We start from the raw sequence: 16,019 nt of genomic DNA, 5'->3' as shown, positions 1-16,019 counted from the left end.
AGAATCTTTCCCTTCAAAGAGATGGCCTGTTAAAGTGTCAAAAAGACCAGCTATTAGAATCAGCCTGCCTGTGGCCAGCTGGAAGAGGATGGGCATCCTAAGAGGAGAAGAGATTAAAGAAGCTTGGATTCATGATCCTGATCTGAGACAGAGCTGGGAGAAACAGTGTGCTATCATGACAATAATAAACACATGGATTAGTGAGAAAAACTGGAAATATATGTGTGGAGTTATAAGAAGGTTAGAGACCTTACATCTGCCATTCTAGATGCTACCAGCGTCTCTGCAGGCTTGATATTTTATAAAAACAAATGCTTCAAGAGGGAAGAGTTGGTGCCATCACTGGTTAGTGCTTGTTACCAACGCTGGAGAATTGATCCAACTAAGGATGACACTTGGGACCAATTAATTCAAAGCTGGCTAAAAAAAAAAAAAAAGAAGAAGAAGAAGAAGAAGATACAATAAATCGGGGAGCAGAGCTTCATTTAAATATAGTGAGTGACTGGGGACGATTAGTTGAAATAGCTCAAAACCAGAAATATCTCAAAGGGCCGAAGGTAACCGTAAATACAAGAATGCTAGGCTCTTACAAGTCATCAAACACCTAAACTAAAGCCATGTGACAAAACATTGGCCAACTAGATGTCAACTGGAAACCGTACAAAAGCAGTTTTTTACAAATGAAGAGTTCTGGGAGTTATCTTCTTCAAGACACATTTTGCTCAAATTACAAGATAATTTTTAATAGCAATCAAGATAGGAAATTTGAGGAGACAGGGAGAAACATAAACGCTTACATGAAATCTAACAGAGGACGAGGGTCATAGCTAGAATATATTTTTATTAGATACTTTAAGAAAAGAAGACTTGTTTTCATCTCTATGATATTCATGGTTTTTTAAAAAATTTTCTAGTTTAGCTATTTCCCAACTTATAAAGGGACTGTGTTGTAGGAGTTTCTGAGCCTGTCATTCAGGTCCTGGAATGTATCTTCCTATATACATAACATTGTAAATGGCACTCGTATTCCACAGCTAACCATAAGAAGCTTTGTTGTTTGTCTGTGTTTTAAGGGTGGCTGAAAATAGAGCTGCATGTGCCAACCTGAGGGTTCTGGGATCTGAAGTCCATTCAGTGTAGAACAGAAATGTTGAAGAACAAAGGGAATTTCTTCCCATATCTCTGAATGTCGAGCTTGTCCTAGACAGACTTCTCAATAGGAAAAGGTTTTGTTCACCTTTATGATAGTCAAGGCACAACCCTGCGTCTCCTTTCTTTGGGAGCTTGGCTTGGTGGGGTTAGTAAAGGAGATGGCTCAGACGTCCAGAGCATGCACAGTCTAAAGCCTCCCATGTGGCTCCCAGACACTTCCCTTTGCTCTAAAACTTCATAGTTTTATGAATTATAAAATTCCATTAATTCATTCAAATATCACATTATAACCTACGTATTTTTTAACTATGGCAATGTTGTGATACAGAGCTGGGTATTGAAACTAGAATAAGACCATTATGACGTAATTTATCCCTTCAAAATTCCAGTGGTCTGAGGGAGAAATCCTTTGGTGATATTTTTTAATCTTATGAATAAATATTTTAAATATGATAAGGTCATAAGAGATTTAGGAATAAGAAATTTTCTTGTTTAGGACTAAGTTAAGCTGCTGTAACAAATAAGACCCCGGGTTTCAGTGACTGTATGGCAGCGTCATCTGCAGGCTCTGTTCCAGGAAGTCCTTCCATACAGTGATCTGAGATCACGGCTCCTCTTGTGCTGTGGTTCCACCATCTCCTAGAGCCTGGGAGTTTCTAAACCAGCTGGCAGAGAGGAGGGGGGAGGTGGAGAAGCATCCTCTCTTCTCACCCACACTGGTCCGGAGGAGACACACACTCCTTTTGTTCTCATTCGGTTGGTGGTAACTGGGCGTACGGCTCCACCTAGATGTCCAGGGACCAGGAAATGCAGCTCCTGGATGCCTGGCAACTTTTCAGGGGTCGCTGTGGGAAGGAGAAGACAAACTTTTCATGAGAAGTTAGCAGTCACAGGTGCTCTGGCCCGAGAAGGAGTAAGCTTTCACCTTGTCCAAAGACATCAAGGTAGGTTTCCAGAAGATGCAGCATTTGATTTGCTTTGAAGGGTGACAGGCAAATAAATGAGATAAAGACATTTTTCCAGAGAGTCAACAAGTAAAGGAGAAAGATCATGGAGCATTTGAGGCATTGAAAAGAATATAGCTAAAGCCCAGGGACTGGTTAAAAGACATTTCTCATTGAAGTAATGACCCACCCACATATCTGTGTTAAGAGTTGGACAAAAGAAAGCTAGCTGGACTTAAGGCCTCTTAGGAAATTATTCATTTTACTTGCCTTTGTGGATAGTGTTAAAAGGATCAAATTTGGTTTTCTGCATCTCTGAATTTGATTCTTCTGATGAGAACTCCTGAGAATGCCAAATGACTTCTCATGAAGAGGGGTTGATATTTAGTATTCTACAGGGTCTTCCTGGGTAAGTGCAACCAGAGCCAATGAATAATAGAAACAGTGTAGATCTGTCAAGTGTAATTATAACACTGAATATGCCGTCTTGCATTCTGATTCCTGTAGACATTAATTTAAACATCTGAACATGCTGGCACTTCAGACCTGTGAGGATTTTACTTTGAGAAATAGCATGACCTTATTATTTGGGGCCATTTTTAATACGGAAAAAAACCTCACATCTTGTTCAAAATTATTTTATGGTAAAATTTGACTACTCTCTTTTTAAAAAAATCTTCTCAGGTATCTTAAGAACAGGAAAGAAGTAAGGAGGAATGTTTCAATCTAGTTTTAAATTCCCTCTAATTTTCTGTATTTAAATGAAATCTCATTCCTTGCGTTTTGATTAACTAATCTCTCTGATTAAACACTTGTTAAAATTATAGAATAGAGTGGCTTAAAATGTCACCAACCTTTGCAAAAGAAGTGAAAATGATCAGATTGTAACTTTTAAATATTATACAAATAGTGTTTGTTCATTGTTGAATGATTTTCAAATCCAGAGAAGCAAAAAGAATAAACCCCAAAAATCAGCTATAATCTCAAATTCTAACGTATGTAATACCACTCTTTTGGTGTGCACATTTCCAAACATTTTTCTATGTGCTTATATATAATTTTTTACAAAAAGGAGATCATAACAGTATATACTGTTTGTAACCTACTTGTTTCAAGTAACAACATTTTAGAAACACATTTCCAGGTCAATTTTTTTTAAACTCCACAACAGTGATTTTTTTTCACCTGAGGGCACAGACTATATCAGAATCTCCAAGAGAGCATGTATGGTTTAGAAGATCATAATGTTATATTTACAAAACAGAACAAGAAAGCTATTGTTTTGTTATACAACCTACAGAATATAACACACACACAAAAAAAATCTTATTGGCTGGTAGGATGTTTATCTGAGATCTTCAGGGCTTTGTTTTATTGCCCACCAGCCTCCTACATCTGGGCATAACAACATCAGGAGGTGATAATTATGATTATTATGCCAACAAATGGGAGCATGGTTTAAAAAAAAATTGGGAAATACGGTGTCTCAATTGACAAGTTCTCCATTTAACCAATTATCCCTTACTGTTGGGCTTAACTTTTAAAAGGCAGATTTTCACACAATCTGATCTACAGGCTTCCTGTTACTAATTCTCAGACCATCATACCACTACTTACCTAAAGTACGGAGCACGCTATGCTGTTTAAGACTTTCTCACATACCGAGCATGGAGCGGCCAGGGCAGGCTAAAATGATGAAAGTGGAAGACCTCATTCGGGAAGGCCACACAAGGATGTGCCTTGCAGGGCAGCGCTCCTAATGGCTGACCTATTCCCAGAGCTCTTCCATTCACTCACCTTGTTGTCAAACCAACTGAGGCAGAGGCTGGCAAGTAGCTCAAGCCTACCCACAACTGTTCTCTCAAAGGAGCTCTTTAGACAGAAACCATGATCCATTCCTTCATCAAATAATGAAAAAAGTAAACATGCTTGTCTGTACTTTGTATAAGTTGGCCCTTTAAAAGGTTCTCACATGTTTTATATATACAGTCTTTACGGAGGCAAAATATTTGTTTATGCAGTATAATCAAGGGAGTTGTCTTTTCAGCTGTTATAACCAAAATTAGACAAAAGGAAGAGTTCTTGATGTGATTCATTTTTGTTATTTAACGTTATCCATTCCCATGGGGTGCTTTGTTCAAGTAGAAGCTGGTTGGCCCAACCCCAAGGGACGCTGTGAAGTTATGTCCTGTCATTTTCCAGAGGTGGAAATACATGACCTGAAGGGTCTATTACTCTTCTACAATGTTAATTGGGCATTTCTCCAACGATAATTTCAACCTTGAGATTCTAAGATCCTGTATTTTTCATATTCAACCCTAAGATTCCTCATTTCTAATATTCATTACTAAATAGAAGAACAAACTGAAGTAATTGTAGCTAGAGAAAAACTATTAAGATAATTTAGATCTTTTGCAAAGATTCCAGGGAACTTCTGCAGGTCTTTCACACTTTAAGAAAGTTGTTATGTAGAAAGAGAGTGACTCTCCTCTCCTCTCATTTCTCTCTGTGTCCCCGTTTAGATAAGATCTCGGCTGACCCCGTGGCATGGTTTCACTTTTTCTCCACTATTTGCCTGATACTGCAAATACTGCAGTTGAAGTGCATCTGGTGTTGCAATGGAAAACAGAATAAGTCTATTTTTATATTCTGAGTTCATAGCATGTAGAATATAGAATTGTCATTTGGCACTTTTTTCCTCATTAGAGAGGTCTTGTCTGAAGTCATACCAAGCTGGCATTGAAAGAATCTGCTAGAAAGGAAACAGTTTGCTGTAGAACAGAGAGAAAGAAACGGTGTCTGTGGTATGACCTATAGTCTGGGCTGAAACAGTCTATGGCAACCAGGAAATAGTCTGTTTTCCTTCTGACAGGCTTATTCACAGCTCTCACCAGCAGGCATGCGCCTTCCAAAGCCTTATCCTTTTCTCCTTGGATCTTTGGCTTTTACTCATGATGTGTCCCCATAAGCATAGCCATCCATAGCTCAGTCATTTATAAACTACAATTAATTAATTGACAGGTATGTTGTCTCCTTATAAGCTTCAGCGTGGTCCATGTTAACACCTATGAGCTTTTTTCCAGTTCAAGCTGTTTTAGCATCCAGCTGTATTACCTCCTTTGGCCTTCAAATCCCACACTCCATTCTCCTTGAACTCTCCATAGCCAGGTATCTCAACGAACAGCACCTGAAACCAGCCCCATAAATCACCCCTGGTCCTCCTCCAAGCACATTTCCTCCAATGAATGTTTTTCATTTTGCTGCACAACCTGACCTTAGTCAAGAGAAAAGCTTCCTCGACATCCATTGCCTCCTCGATCCGTTCTCCTCTCCATCTCAGGAGAATCCTTAGGCATCCAGTTTCGAGGTTTCTCTCCTGCAGCTTCAGCATTTCCTTTTATCACAAATATTCTGTCCTCACAGTCACCATCTGGGACTTTCATTTATTCTTCCAAACTGGCACTCTCTGCCCAGCACACAAGTCCCCACTGACTCCAAACACGGGGGTATTTAAACCCTGACTACATGTCCCTTACTGAGGACAGGTGCTGTTTCAAGCCCCATGTCCTTTTGGAAAGCTTTTTGTCTTTTTCCTTTTTGAATCATATAGGTCCATTGATATTCAAGAAGTTATTCTCAGAAGGTAGTTAAATGCATGGAGAAGACTAAAATTAGAAAGGCTTTGCATTTTAAAGACAGCTCTCTGTTTTTTCATGGCCAATGGTAACTGTTTTGCTTCCTTTTCTCTGTGGATGCCTTTGTTTGTGAAGTTATTTTTTAACCATAATAAAAAGCTTAAAGGCAAAAATACATAAAGAGAAATACTTCTCATACTCAGGAGGTTATCAACATACCAGAGATTTAAAAATGAGTTCATAGCATTGATTGTTAAGCTCCAGGCATTTCCTTGAAGAACTTCCAAAAGACTTCAAATAAATTTTCTCCTTGCCAGTGTTCACTTTCAGATGTGTTTAACACTGAGATTTTGGGTGTGAATATGCATATTGGCTCTAAAAATTTCCATACTCACAAACTAAGACTATAGTAAAGAAAAGTAGGGTTTTTTTAAATTTCCTGCATAATATGAAAAGCAGTACAGCACAGTTAGAAAAACAGAAGCTCAATGCTTAGTTATAACTGGATGTTAGCATCTTATAGACTCAATTTCCTTATCTAGGCAGTGAAGGGGAGCTTGGAAGTTGGACTTCATTTTTGTACATCTTTCAGTCTGAACACTGTTGGGCTTGATTACATGCCTCAAAAGCAAAGTGATTATTTTTGCAGAGAATTAGACCAACTGCAAACTTGGAAGGACCACAGCTCACACAAAATTTCACACAATTGTTTTGAGGGTCCCCCAAAACAACCCTCATTTTCAATGATTCTCTAAAAGGACTCACAGAGCTCATCAAAGGCTGCTCTACTCGTGGTTATGGTTATGACACGGAAAGAATGCAGATTAGAATCAGACAAGAGAAAGAGCACAGAGGGCAGAGACCAGGAGAAGCCCCAGGTACCAAGCCCCCAGGTGTGCTCTTCCTATAGAGTCATGGACACCTTACTTTCCCGGAATTGATTGTGCCAGTATGCATGGGGTACTGCCAACCAGGGCAGCTCCCCTGAGCCTCAGTGTTCAGAGTCTTTATTCAGGCTCCTTTATTTAGGAATGGTCCACTGTTCATGTGGCCAACCTTGGTTTCCAGCCCCTCCAGGGACTGAACTGTGTGATCCAAACCCCTACCCTACATCACATCATTGGTCTATCTAGGGTGGTCAGCCCCTACCCAAATTACTATTTGATGAGGTTCCTACCCCAAATACTATCTGGTAAGGCCAGCCTCCACCCTAAATTACATTGTCAGACTACCTGGCATGACCCAAGGCCCCCAGGCAAACAGAGACACCCCTACCAGGCATAACACTCCAAGGCTTTAGATATTATCTACCCAAAGCCAAGGGCAAAGTCCAGACCCCTCCTCGGACAAGGTTAAACTCTTCACTACACAGTTTGAAAATCTCTTGATGACAAGGAAGCAGAAGATTCCTAGGGCCTTCCTACTAGAATGGAACTTGGCAACCCTAGTGTTTAAAGTAGTATTCCATGAAAATTGATACAACCACTATGGAGAACAGTATGGAGGTTCATTAAAAAACTAAAAATAGAACTACCATACCACCCAGCAATCCCACTACTGGGCATATACCCTGAGAAAACCATAATTCAAAAAGAGTCATGTACCACAATGTTCATTGCAGCTCTATTTACAATAGCCAGGACATGGACGCAACCTAAGTGTCCATCGACAGATGAATGGATAAAGAAGATGTGGCACATATATACAATGGAATATTACTCAGCCATAAAAAGAAACGAAATTGAGTTTTTTGTAGTGAGGTGGATGGACCTAGAATCTGTCATACAGAGTGAAGTAAGTCAGAAAGAGAAAAACAAATACCGTATGCTAACACATATATTTGGAATCTATGAAAAAAAAGAATAGTCATGAAGAACCTAGGGGCAAGATGGGAATAAAGACGCAGACCTACTAGAGAATGGACTTGAGGATATGGGGAGGGGGAAGGGTAAGCTGGGACAAAGTGAGAGAGTGGCATGGACATATGTACACTACCAAATGTAAAATAGATAGCTAATGGGAAGCAGCCGCATAGCACAGGGAGATCAGCTCGGTGCTTTGTGACCACCTGGAGGGGTGGGATAGGGAGGGTGGGAGGGAGGGAGACACAAGAGGGAAGAGATATGGGGATATATGTATATGTATAACTGATTCACCTTGTTATAAAGCAGAAACTAACACACCATTGTAAAGCAATTACACTCCAATAAAGATGTTAAAAATAAAATAAAATAAATAAAGTAGTATTCCAGGACCGCTTGTATCAGAGTCACCTGGCATTAGCAAAATACAAACTCCACAGTCCTACCCCAACTTACTGAGTGAGAGCAGCCTTGAAATGTGCATTTTAAGCATGTTTCTTTAGCAGTTTCTTATGTAGGCCAAAATTTGAGAAATGTAATTTTGATTCAAGGTCTTTGTTCCCAAGAGTAGAGTGAAAATAGCATGAGATGTAGAAATGGGAGAAAATTCTGCTTCTGGCTCCACTACTGGGTTTATCTTGGACAAGTCTTTGTTCCTCAAATGTTATAGGTTTGGGAACAACATTTGGCACAGTTCGTTTCAAACAGACATGACTCATGTATCAAGTTCCTAGACTGAGGAATATATATTAAGTTACTGTATGCCCTCAGGGAAGATGCTTATAGAATACAAGATGGCATTCCTTATATATGCTTGTGTGTTAAGTTATGGTTTGCATTAGGAAAATGCATGGATTTCTTTTTTTCGGAGTATCTAGATAATTGTTTGGCTTCCATGGCAGGAGTGTTCCTATTCATTCATTCATTCATTCATTCATAAATTGTTGAGTGCTTACTCTGTGTCAAGCATTGTTCTAGGCACCGAACAAAACTGAACAAAATGGAAAATACCTCTGCTTTAATGAGTGCAGGAGCACATATATATTGTGCTAGATGGCGATACGTGCTATGTAGATCCAAAAAATTAGGATAAAGGGGAAAAGGCAGCTAAAGGGGGTGGGGGGTTGCTATTTAACATAGAAGGTTTAGGGAAGGAATTTCTAATATGAGGGCTGTGTGCAGAGGGATAGAAAAGCAGCCATAGAGTTATTTGGGTAAAGGGACCAGTAAGTGCTTAGGCACTGAGTCTAGAGCAGTTTCACAATGTAGTGAAAGAGAAAGCCTTAAGGTGATGGGGTTAAAGAAAGACTAAGAGGAGCAGACACAGATACAGAGCATACAGGCAGCTCTTTCGAGGAATTTGGCAACAAAAGGGAGCAAAGAAATGGGATGTAAGGACAAGAGAAGGATTTTGTAGTGGAGGTGGTGGCTGTTAGCATTAGAGGTAGGTCCACACGGTCACGTGGAATGATTCAGTAGAGGACAAATTATAGACACTGGAGAAGGGGAGGGGGAATTGCTGGAGGGATGTCCTGGAACAGATAAGAAGGGATGGCACCCAGTGTGCAGTGGAGCACCTGGCCTTGGACAGGAATCATAGGCGTTCTCTTTACTTCTTCCTCCTGTTTCTCACCTCTCTGATCCCCATAATGACCTCATTTTCAGCCTACCTGTGTCTTCTCATACCCTTTCCTGTTGTCTAAATTCTTTTGTCTCCTAATGGACACTTAGCCCTTCCTTCATGAAAAAGAAAAAGAAAGCAGAAAATTCATAACATTCCCCACTCGTACAGTGAGGCTAAAATATCTGCTCTGCCTATTACCAGTTTTGTTGTATGGATCTAATGAGATTTGGTGCAGAATAGCCCTTTGGAAGCTATCCATCCTTGAACTTCACTTTAGAGTGAAAGAAACAAATCATCATCAAAACTGCAACCGTGTTAGCTGGTCTTCTCAGTGTGCTCACTTTGTGTACCTTCCCTTGTGTTTTTACCTATTCTATGTTAAATGACCAATATTTTCTGCTGCTTCCAACTGATGCTTTGAGTCTAATGTCTGAATGTTATCTCACCTGCTGGGAAAACCCAGAGTCCAAAAGCCTACTACTCTGGTCAGTTGTTAAATTCGTCTCTCAGTACATTAAGCCTGGAGTGATTTGTTTCCGAAAACTTATGGTTAGAATGAGAGTGAATAGTGCCACCTGCTGGAATTACACTTGAAGGAGGGGAGAGAAAAAAATATATATATGTGTGTGTGTGTATGTGTGTGTGTGTGTGTGTGTGTATATATATATATATATATATATATATATATATATATATATATATACACACACACACATATATATACCAAGAGCTGTCCATGGTTCTGTCCCATTCATTGCTTTGTCACTGAAATGAAGTCATGAGCCAGATGTGATCAAAGATGATTTCTGCCATCATGCTTGTTTCTAATGCCCATATGCCACCTTGTGCATTTGTCTTCTAATATCTCTCTTTTCTCCCTGTAGTGATCCAATATCTACCACTACTAGTGAGACCAGCTCTATTTCATTTACTGTTTCTCTTAGAATCTCTTGGAAATTAGATCATAGAATGTTCGCATTTGAAGGGACCTTAGAGCTCATCAGTGTTTTCAAACACATTTTGGACATAGAAACTCTTGGGAAACTATAGATGTAATCCTCCTTGAAGACACCAATAAACAGAGCCCAAAAGGTGACAAAGCAAAGTGAAGACTAGAACTCATAAATACTGATTGCTAAACCGTTCTCTATATCAGTTAAGATGCTTTTAGCTGCAAGAAAGATGGCTTTAGCAATAAGGGATATCTCACATAAGAAGTCTTGAAGTGGCTCCAGGAATAATTTAGGGGCTGAACAACGTCAGCTAAGCCCCAGGTCCATCCCATTTCCCTCCCTGTTCTCCTCAGTGTGTCTGAGGTTTACAGACGGCTCCACCAACACTAGAAACCACATCTCCACCCAAGACCAAGGAGCAAAAGGGGATGACTATCTCTTCTCTTACCAACTAATTAATTTTTCTTCCAAAGACTCCCCCTCATGCCTTACTGGCCAGAAGGAAATGATATATCCCATCTTAAGTGGGTTGCTGGCAGGGAGCTCAGAATTCTCATGTTTGACTTAGACAAATCCAGATACACCCTCTGGGCCTGGGGTAGGGCCATCCATAGCTGAAGCATAAAGTTGTACGGAAGCACGTAGTTTCCTGGGCAGAATCAGGTCGGCTCACAAGGAAAAGGGTGGGGGATTGTCTAGCTGTCGGGCAGAATTCTCCATGGGTCTCTCCCATTTCTGCTTGTCTTCTGAACAAGAGGCATTGTCAGCTTTGTTCATACCTTTTAAAGGATGTGTGTGTAGCAAACAGTCTCGGAGGACAGAATGTCTTCCTCCAGAACAGAGAGTAGATTTGTTTCCTGATCAGGATAATAAAGCCAATGTCTCTCCCCAGGACAAAAGTTAAGCAGGTTTGCTAGCAGCCCTTTTAAAACTTCGGGGTCTCCTAAAGTCAGGGTTCCTTGGCTGTGATGCAAACTCACTGCACAGGCAGCTCCACATGGCCCCCACGGGACTCTGGGGACCAGAGAAACCAAGGAGAACTGACGCTCATGCTGCCTGCTGCACGGTGAAGAATGCAGTGCTTTATCTCTGACCCACGAGTCTCCTGTCTTCTGCCAGCATCTACCAAACGATGGCAGGCTAACTTGTGAGTTTGCAAGAAAGATGCTTCCCAGTTCCTGACACTAAGAGAAAGGCAACCATTCGTGTTTGCTACAGTGTTCTTTCTAATGAGCCACACTAGAAACATCCAATCTTCAAATACTTATTTCTGAAAATAAGAATAGTTTCGATACATCAGAAATTCCTTTTCTACGGTCAGAAACAGGGCAACACTTCAGTCTCCTGGAGAAACACATTAAGAGGATGGTGTCCTTGGCTCTCGTGTCTTTTACTCTGCCTCCCTTTCATTCGCTTGCTGACTCTCTCTGTAATTATCTCTTTTAAAATGTCAGCTCCTCTCACCCAGAAACAAAGAGCAATCAGCCACAAACTGAACTTCAGAAGCCTTTAAAACATGCTTGCCGTTTGGCTGGGAGATAGGATTTCTCAAAGGCAATGTCAGGGAAGCTGACATTGAATGAATACGCAAAAGGAACCCTTTCCCTCACTCTCATGCGGGGCCTCAGGAAGCACCAGAAGGGAAGTGGGATGGGCTGAAATTGTGAACATTGCTTCAACAGAGCCTGGATGGAGGCTCTTGGAGGAGGATTCTGCTCTCAGAGGCCGTCAGCCTTGAGTCCCTCTTCCTGCACACAGTTGGGGAGAGGACTGAGCTACAGCAGGTCCTGGAGACCTTCTTTCCTTCCCTAGAGGGAAGTGTTGATGTTAGGAACGGGGGATCTAGTGCGACAAGCAGAGAAGGAAGTATGGATATTTCCTGGTATCTGCTGGTCCTCAGAGTTTCTCCAAATAGTGTCAACTTAAAGACCTGAACAAAAATTAGTCAGGGCAGGAGGAGAGGAGGAGAGGAAATTAGAGGAGCATTAATCCCTCTGAGTCAAATTTTAGGGTTAAACTCAATTTATCCCTAAATCGTATTTCCCTGATGGCTGTTGATGTCTTTGAAACAAAACCATCTTTCCTTCTTAGCTCAGGAAGCCTTGTTCTCTGGCTATTCTGACAACTTAACGTTTTAAAATGCATCTGCTAAGACACAGCACTGCAAGAACAGAACAAATTCAATCTTAAAAACCGAGGTTACGTTTTCCCCATTGACTATGCCAGAAATTCAGGGAAAGATCATTCAGTCCATGAGTCGTATGATCGTCAACCCATATTCTGATCATACTTCTGCAGAAACCTTGGTGAAGGTCACTGGCCTCCATCAGGTCACAGTGACCCCGGAAGGCAGGAGCTCCTAATTTAGAGAAGAAATTTCACCAGAGCACGTGTGGCATCACCACAGGTGTTAAAATTAAAGTTCCCTCTCTAACGACATAAAGGAACCAAATTCCTTGGTACAATTAGGTTGATTAAATTGAGTTCTGTGTCTAATGTCCCTGGAGCTCAATAAAGTTAATGCAGCTTTCAGAGGGGCCTGACCCAGAGGTGGGGAACAGTCTAGGTCTTGAGAGAACCTGGCCCACTGCGGTTTTTAAATGAGAAATTTGATTGCTTGCAACATCATCTCAAAATGGTACCAGAGAAGCTGAATTTTTCATTAGCCTGGGGAAAAAAATGACAGATATTTAATTAAACTGCTTGGAGATTAGTCAGAGGCTCATTGATAGATAGAGGAGCTGAATCTCTTTATAAGCAAAGTTAGAAAATCCAGTGGTGTGCCACATCTTTCCTGTCAAAAGAATTCACCAAGCTAAGGAGCTGGGACCCGCATGCCACTACCTCTCCTGCCAATCGCAGGAAAAATATACACTTAAAAAAACATATTTATAAAGCACTAGGTAGTCACTGAGGAACTTGAAACCTAAACTGTGTTCTAAGAAAGCTACTTACAACTGGAGTTACCAAAGCAACCTCCTAGTCCATTGTTCCATGGTTGAAAGGTGATTTATTAACGGAGTTTGATTGGGAGCAGATCTATAAAAAAAAAAAAAAGAAGAAGAAGAATGATTTGTGATTAGTGCTGGAGGGTAGGTTATGAGAAGGACCTGACATCCCAGATGGTGAACATCCAAGGTGTGCAACAAATGATTCAAGAAAGGGGTTTTTCTGCGGGACTCTGGAGCTGCCCTTTGCCCAGCCCCAGAGGTCCGGAAAAGATGTGGGTCATCCTCATTGCCTGTACAATTCACAGCTCCCTGACTTTCCCTAGGAACTTTAAGGATTAGATCAAGGAAATAAAGTTTTGTGAATTCCCCCAAAGCAGTAGCTCTCAACTCTAGCTATATATTAATATTTTCCAGGAAGCTTTTAAAAAATACCAGTGCCTACCCAGCTGAGTGGGAATCCCTGGGGACAGAGCTGGACACGGGTGTGTTTCGTAAAGCTCTCAGGTGACGCTTGGTGCAGCCAGAGCTACAAGTCACGCCCTAGGAGCTACTGAAGAGTCACGGTGTACGTAGAGCCAAAAGGTCTCAGGCTCTGAAATCTGAGAAGCCTGGTTCCGATCCTGACTCCACTACTCACTAAATCTAAGATGCTCGACATGCGCTTAAGTGCTCCAGCCTTCAGTTCCTTATCTGGAAAGAGTCAATGATGGTAACTTCCTGATAAAATAAACAAATGTATACCTGACCCCCAATCCAAGTTTATTTTCCTCCCCCTGGTTATTAATGGTTAGCAATGGTTCATGTTTTATCCCTCCTCAAAGGATTTCGCCTTGGACCTTTGTAGCAAGTGACGAGCTTAGATTCCTCTTCTCTCCATGCTTTGTTTTACCTCTAGAATTCACCACTGTTTGGTATCTGGGAGGGAGATACTCATGTGCCTTTCATGCTTTCTGCTCCTCCAGCTGCCACGGAAGTGTCCTTTTCATTTGATGTCGGAAACGGGCCAGTGGAGATTGTGGTGCGGTCACCCTCCCCTCTCAACGATGACCAGTGGCACCGGGTCACCGCGGAGAGGAATGTCAAGCAGGCCAGCCTGCAGGTGGACAGGCTACCCCGGCAGACCCGCAAGGCCCCAGCGGAAGGCCACACCCGCCTGGAGCTCTACAGCCAGCTGTTTGTCGGTGAGTGATGGGGCGGCAAGAGTGACTTCTCTGTTGCTTGAAATAACTTCCACCTTGGGAAAAAATAAAACTGCCGACGGAGGGTTCTGATAGAGATTTTTCCAAAAGTAAGTGTTTTTGCCTCTTGTGGTCTCCTCCGAAACAGAATGGAACAAGGAAGAGGGCCCAGGAACCCTAAATCTGGTTCTACTCTCTGCTTTCTGTTGTGTTTTCTTTTTGGCCACATTGCACGACATGTGAGATCTTAGTTCCCCGACAAGGGATTGAACCCGCGTCCCCTGCGTTGGAAGTGCAGAGTCTTAACCACTGGACCACCAGGGAAGTCCCTACTCTCTGCGTTCTGGAGCCCACAATCCTCATCTACAAAATGAGAGGGTGGGCTAGGACATCTCTGAGGTCTCTGATCTATGCAGTTTTAGGTTTATGGTTTTAGAACTGCATAAAATTCCTTAATGATTTAGAGCACTTGTAAATGTGCAAAAGGAAGGATGGAAGAAGGGGAGGGATGGAGGGAGGGGAGAGAAGGAATGGGCTCCCTAAGTTCAGGTTTGCTTCAAATGATAAGTAGAAATCCACTCCTTTCTCTACCTAGCCTCAAGGTTCTAGGCAGAGAAAGACTTAGACTTCTCTTTACATAACATCTTTCCACAGAGGAAAGAGATCAACACTGAGAAGAAATTGAAACAGAGCAAAAAGTAAAGCATGCTTTGCGAGAAGTAGATCTAGCCCCACATTCTGGTCTTTGCTTATGACACGTTCTAGCTGAACCTAACATTACTTTCAATCAATACTTGTTTCCATGGCTTGTGAGATTTTAACTTTTGTTTTCTAGAATACTAACATTTTAGGAAATTAGCTATTTTTCTTCTGTTGAATGAAAAGAAAGCAAGTTTGAAGGACTTGGTGGCTGTCTTGCCACCTTAGACCTCCCCTCTAGGTGTGTGTGGGTTAATTGGTCAAGTCTGTCAGCTGTGGTCTCAGGCCCAGCAAAAGCAGACATGACCTTCCACCTGGGCTCCACCCAGTGGAGGTCAGAGTCCCGATGGTGTCTTTCATAATTATGGCAGGATGTTTTAAGAACATTAGAAAGTCACAAAAAGAGGTAAAATTAGATGTCCACTCCTTTGGTGAAATGTGGGCAAATTGTTAGCGTAGTCAGTTAGCTTTGGAAGTAAGACTGACTTGATAACAAGCCACATCAGCCAGGGGCCATGAAAGTCACAGAGTCTGAAATAAAGTACTGACTGCTCCACCCCAACCAGAACTCAGTCCCTTCCAAATCCTCCCCTCAAGTTATAGTTCTCAAAATTACACATTATTTTTAAATTACTTTTTTATTGAAGTACAGTTGATTTGCAATGTTGTGTTCCTGGTGTACAGCAAAGTGATTCAGTTATACATATATATATTCTTTTTCATATTCTTTTCCATTATGGTTTATCACAGGATATTGAATATAGTTCCCTGTGCTATACAGAAGGACCTTGTTGTTTATCCATTCCATATATAATAGTTTGCATCTGCTAATCCCAAACTCCCAATCCAACCCTCCCCCGCCCCCTGCCCCTGGACAACCACAAGTCTGTTCTCTATGTCTGTGAGTCTGTTTCTGTTTCATAGATAAGTGCATTTGTGTCATATTTTAGATTCCACATATAAGTGATATCATACAGTATTTGGGTTTCTCTTTCTGACCTACTTTGCTTAGTATGGTAAT

The 16,019-nt window shown here is 41.4% G+C and overlaps 1 protein-coding gene across 2 annotated transcripts in view; it reads left to right on the top strand.

Moving 5' to 3' along the window:
- CNTNAP2 (contactin associated protein 2) overlaps positions 1–16,019 on the top strand; it is a 2,085,708-nt gene that overhangs the window by 1,825,148 nt on the left and 244,541 nt on the right. For both annotated transcript variants that reach the window (XM_059933152.1, XM_059933153.1), the window contains one exon: positions 14,084–14,302. In XM_059933152.1, the coding sequence (XP_059789135.1) occupies positions 14,084–14,302 (219 nt within the window). The remainder of the gene's footprint in view (positions 1–14,083; positions 14,303–16,019) is intronic.

Source organism: Balaenoptera ricei, chromosome 9 (genome assembly GCF_028023285.1).
Source record: "Balaenoptera ricei isolate mBalRic1 chromosome 9, mBalRic1.hap2, whole genome shotgun sequence".
Classification (NCBI taxonomy): domain Eukaryota; kingdom Metazoa; phylum Chordata; class Mammalia; order Artiodactyla; family Balaenopteridae; genus Balaenoptera; species Balaenoptera ricei.
The sequence above is the reverse complement of the archived record's forward strand: the minus strand, read 5'-3'. Positions and strand labels throughout refer to the sequence as shown.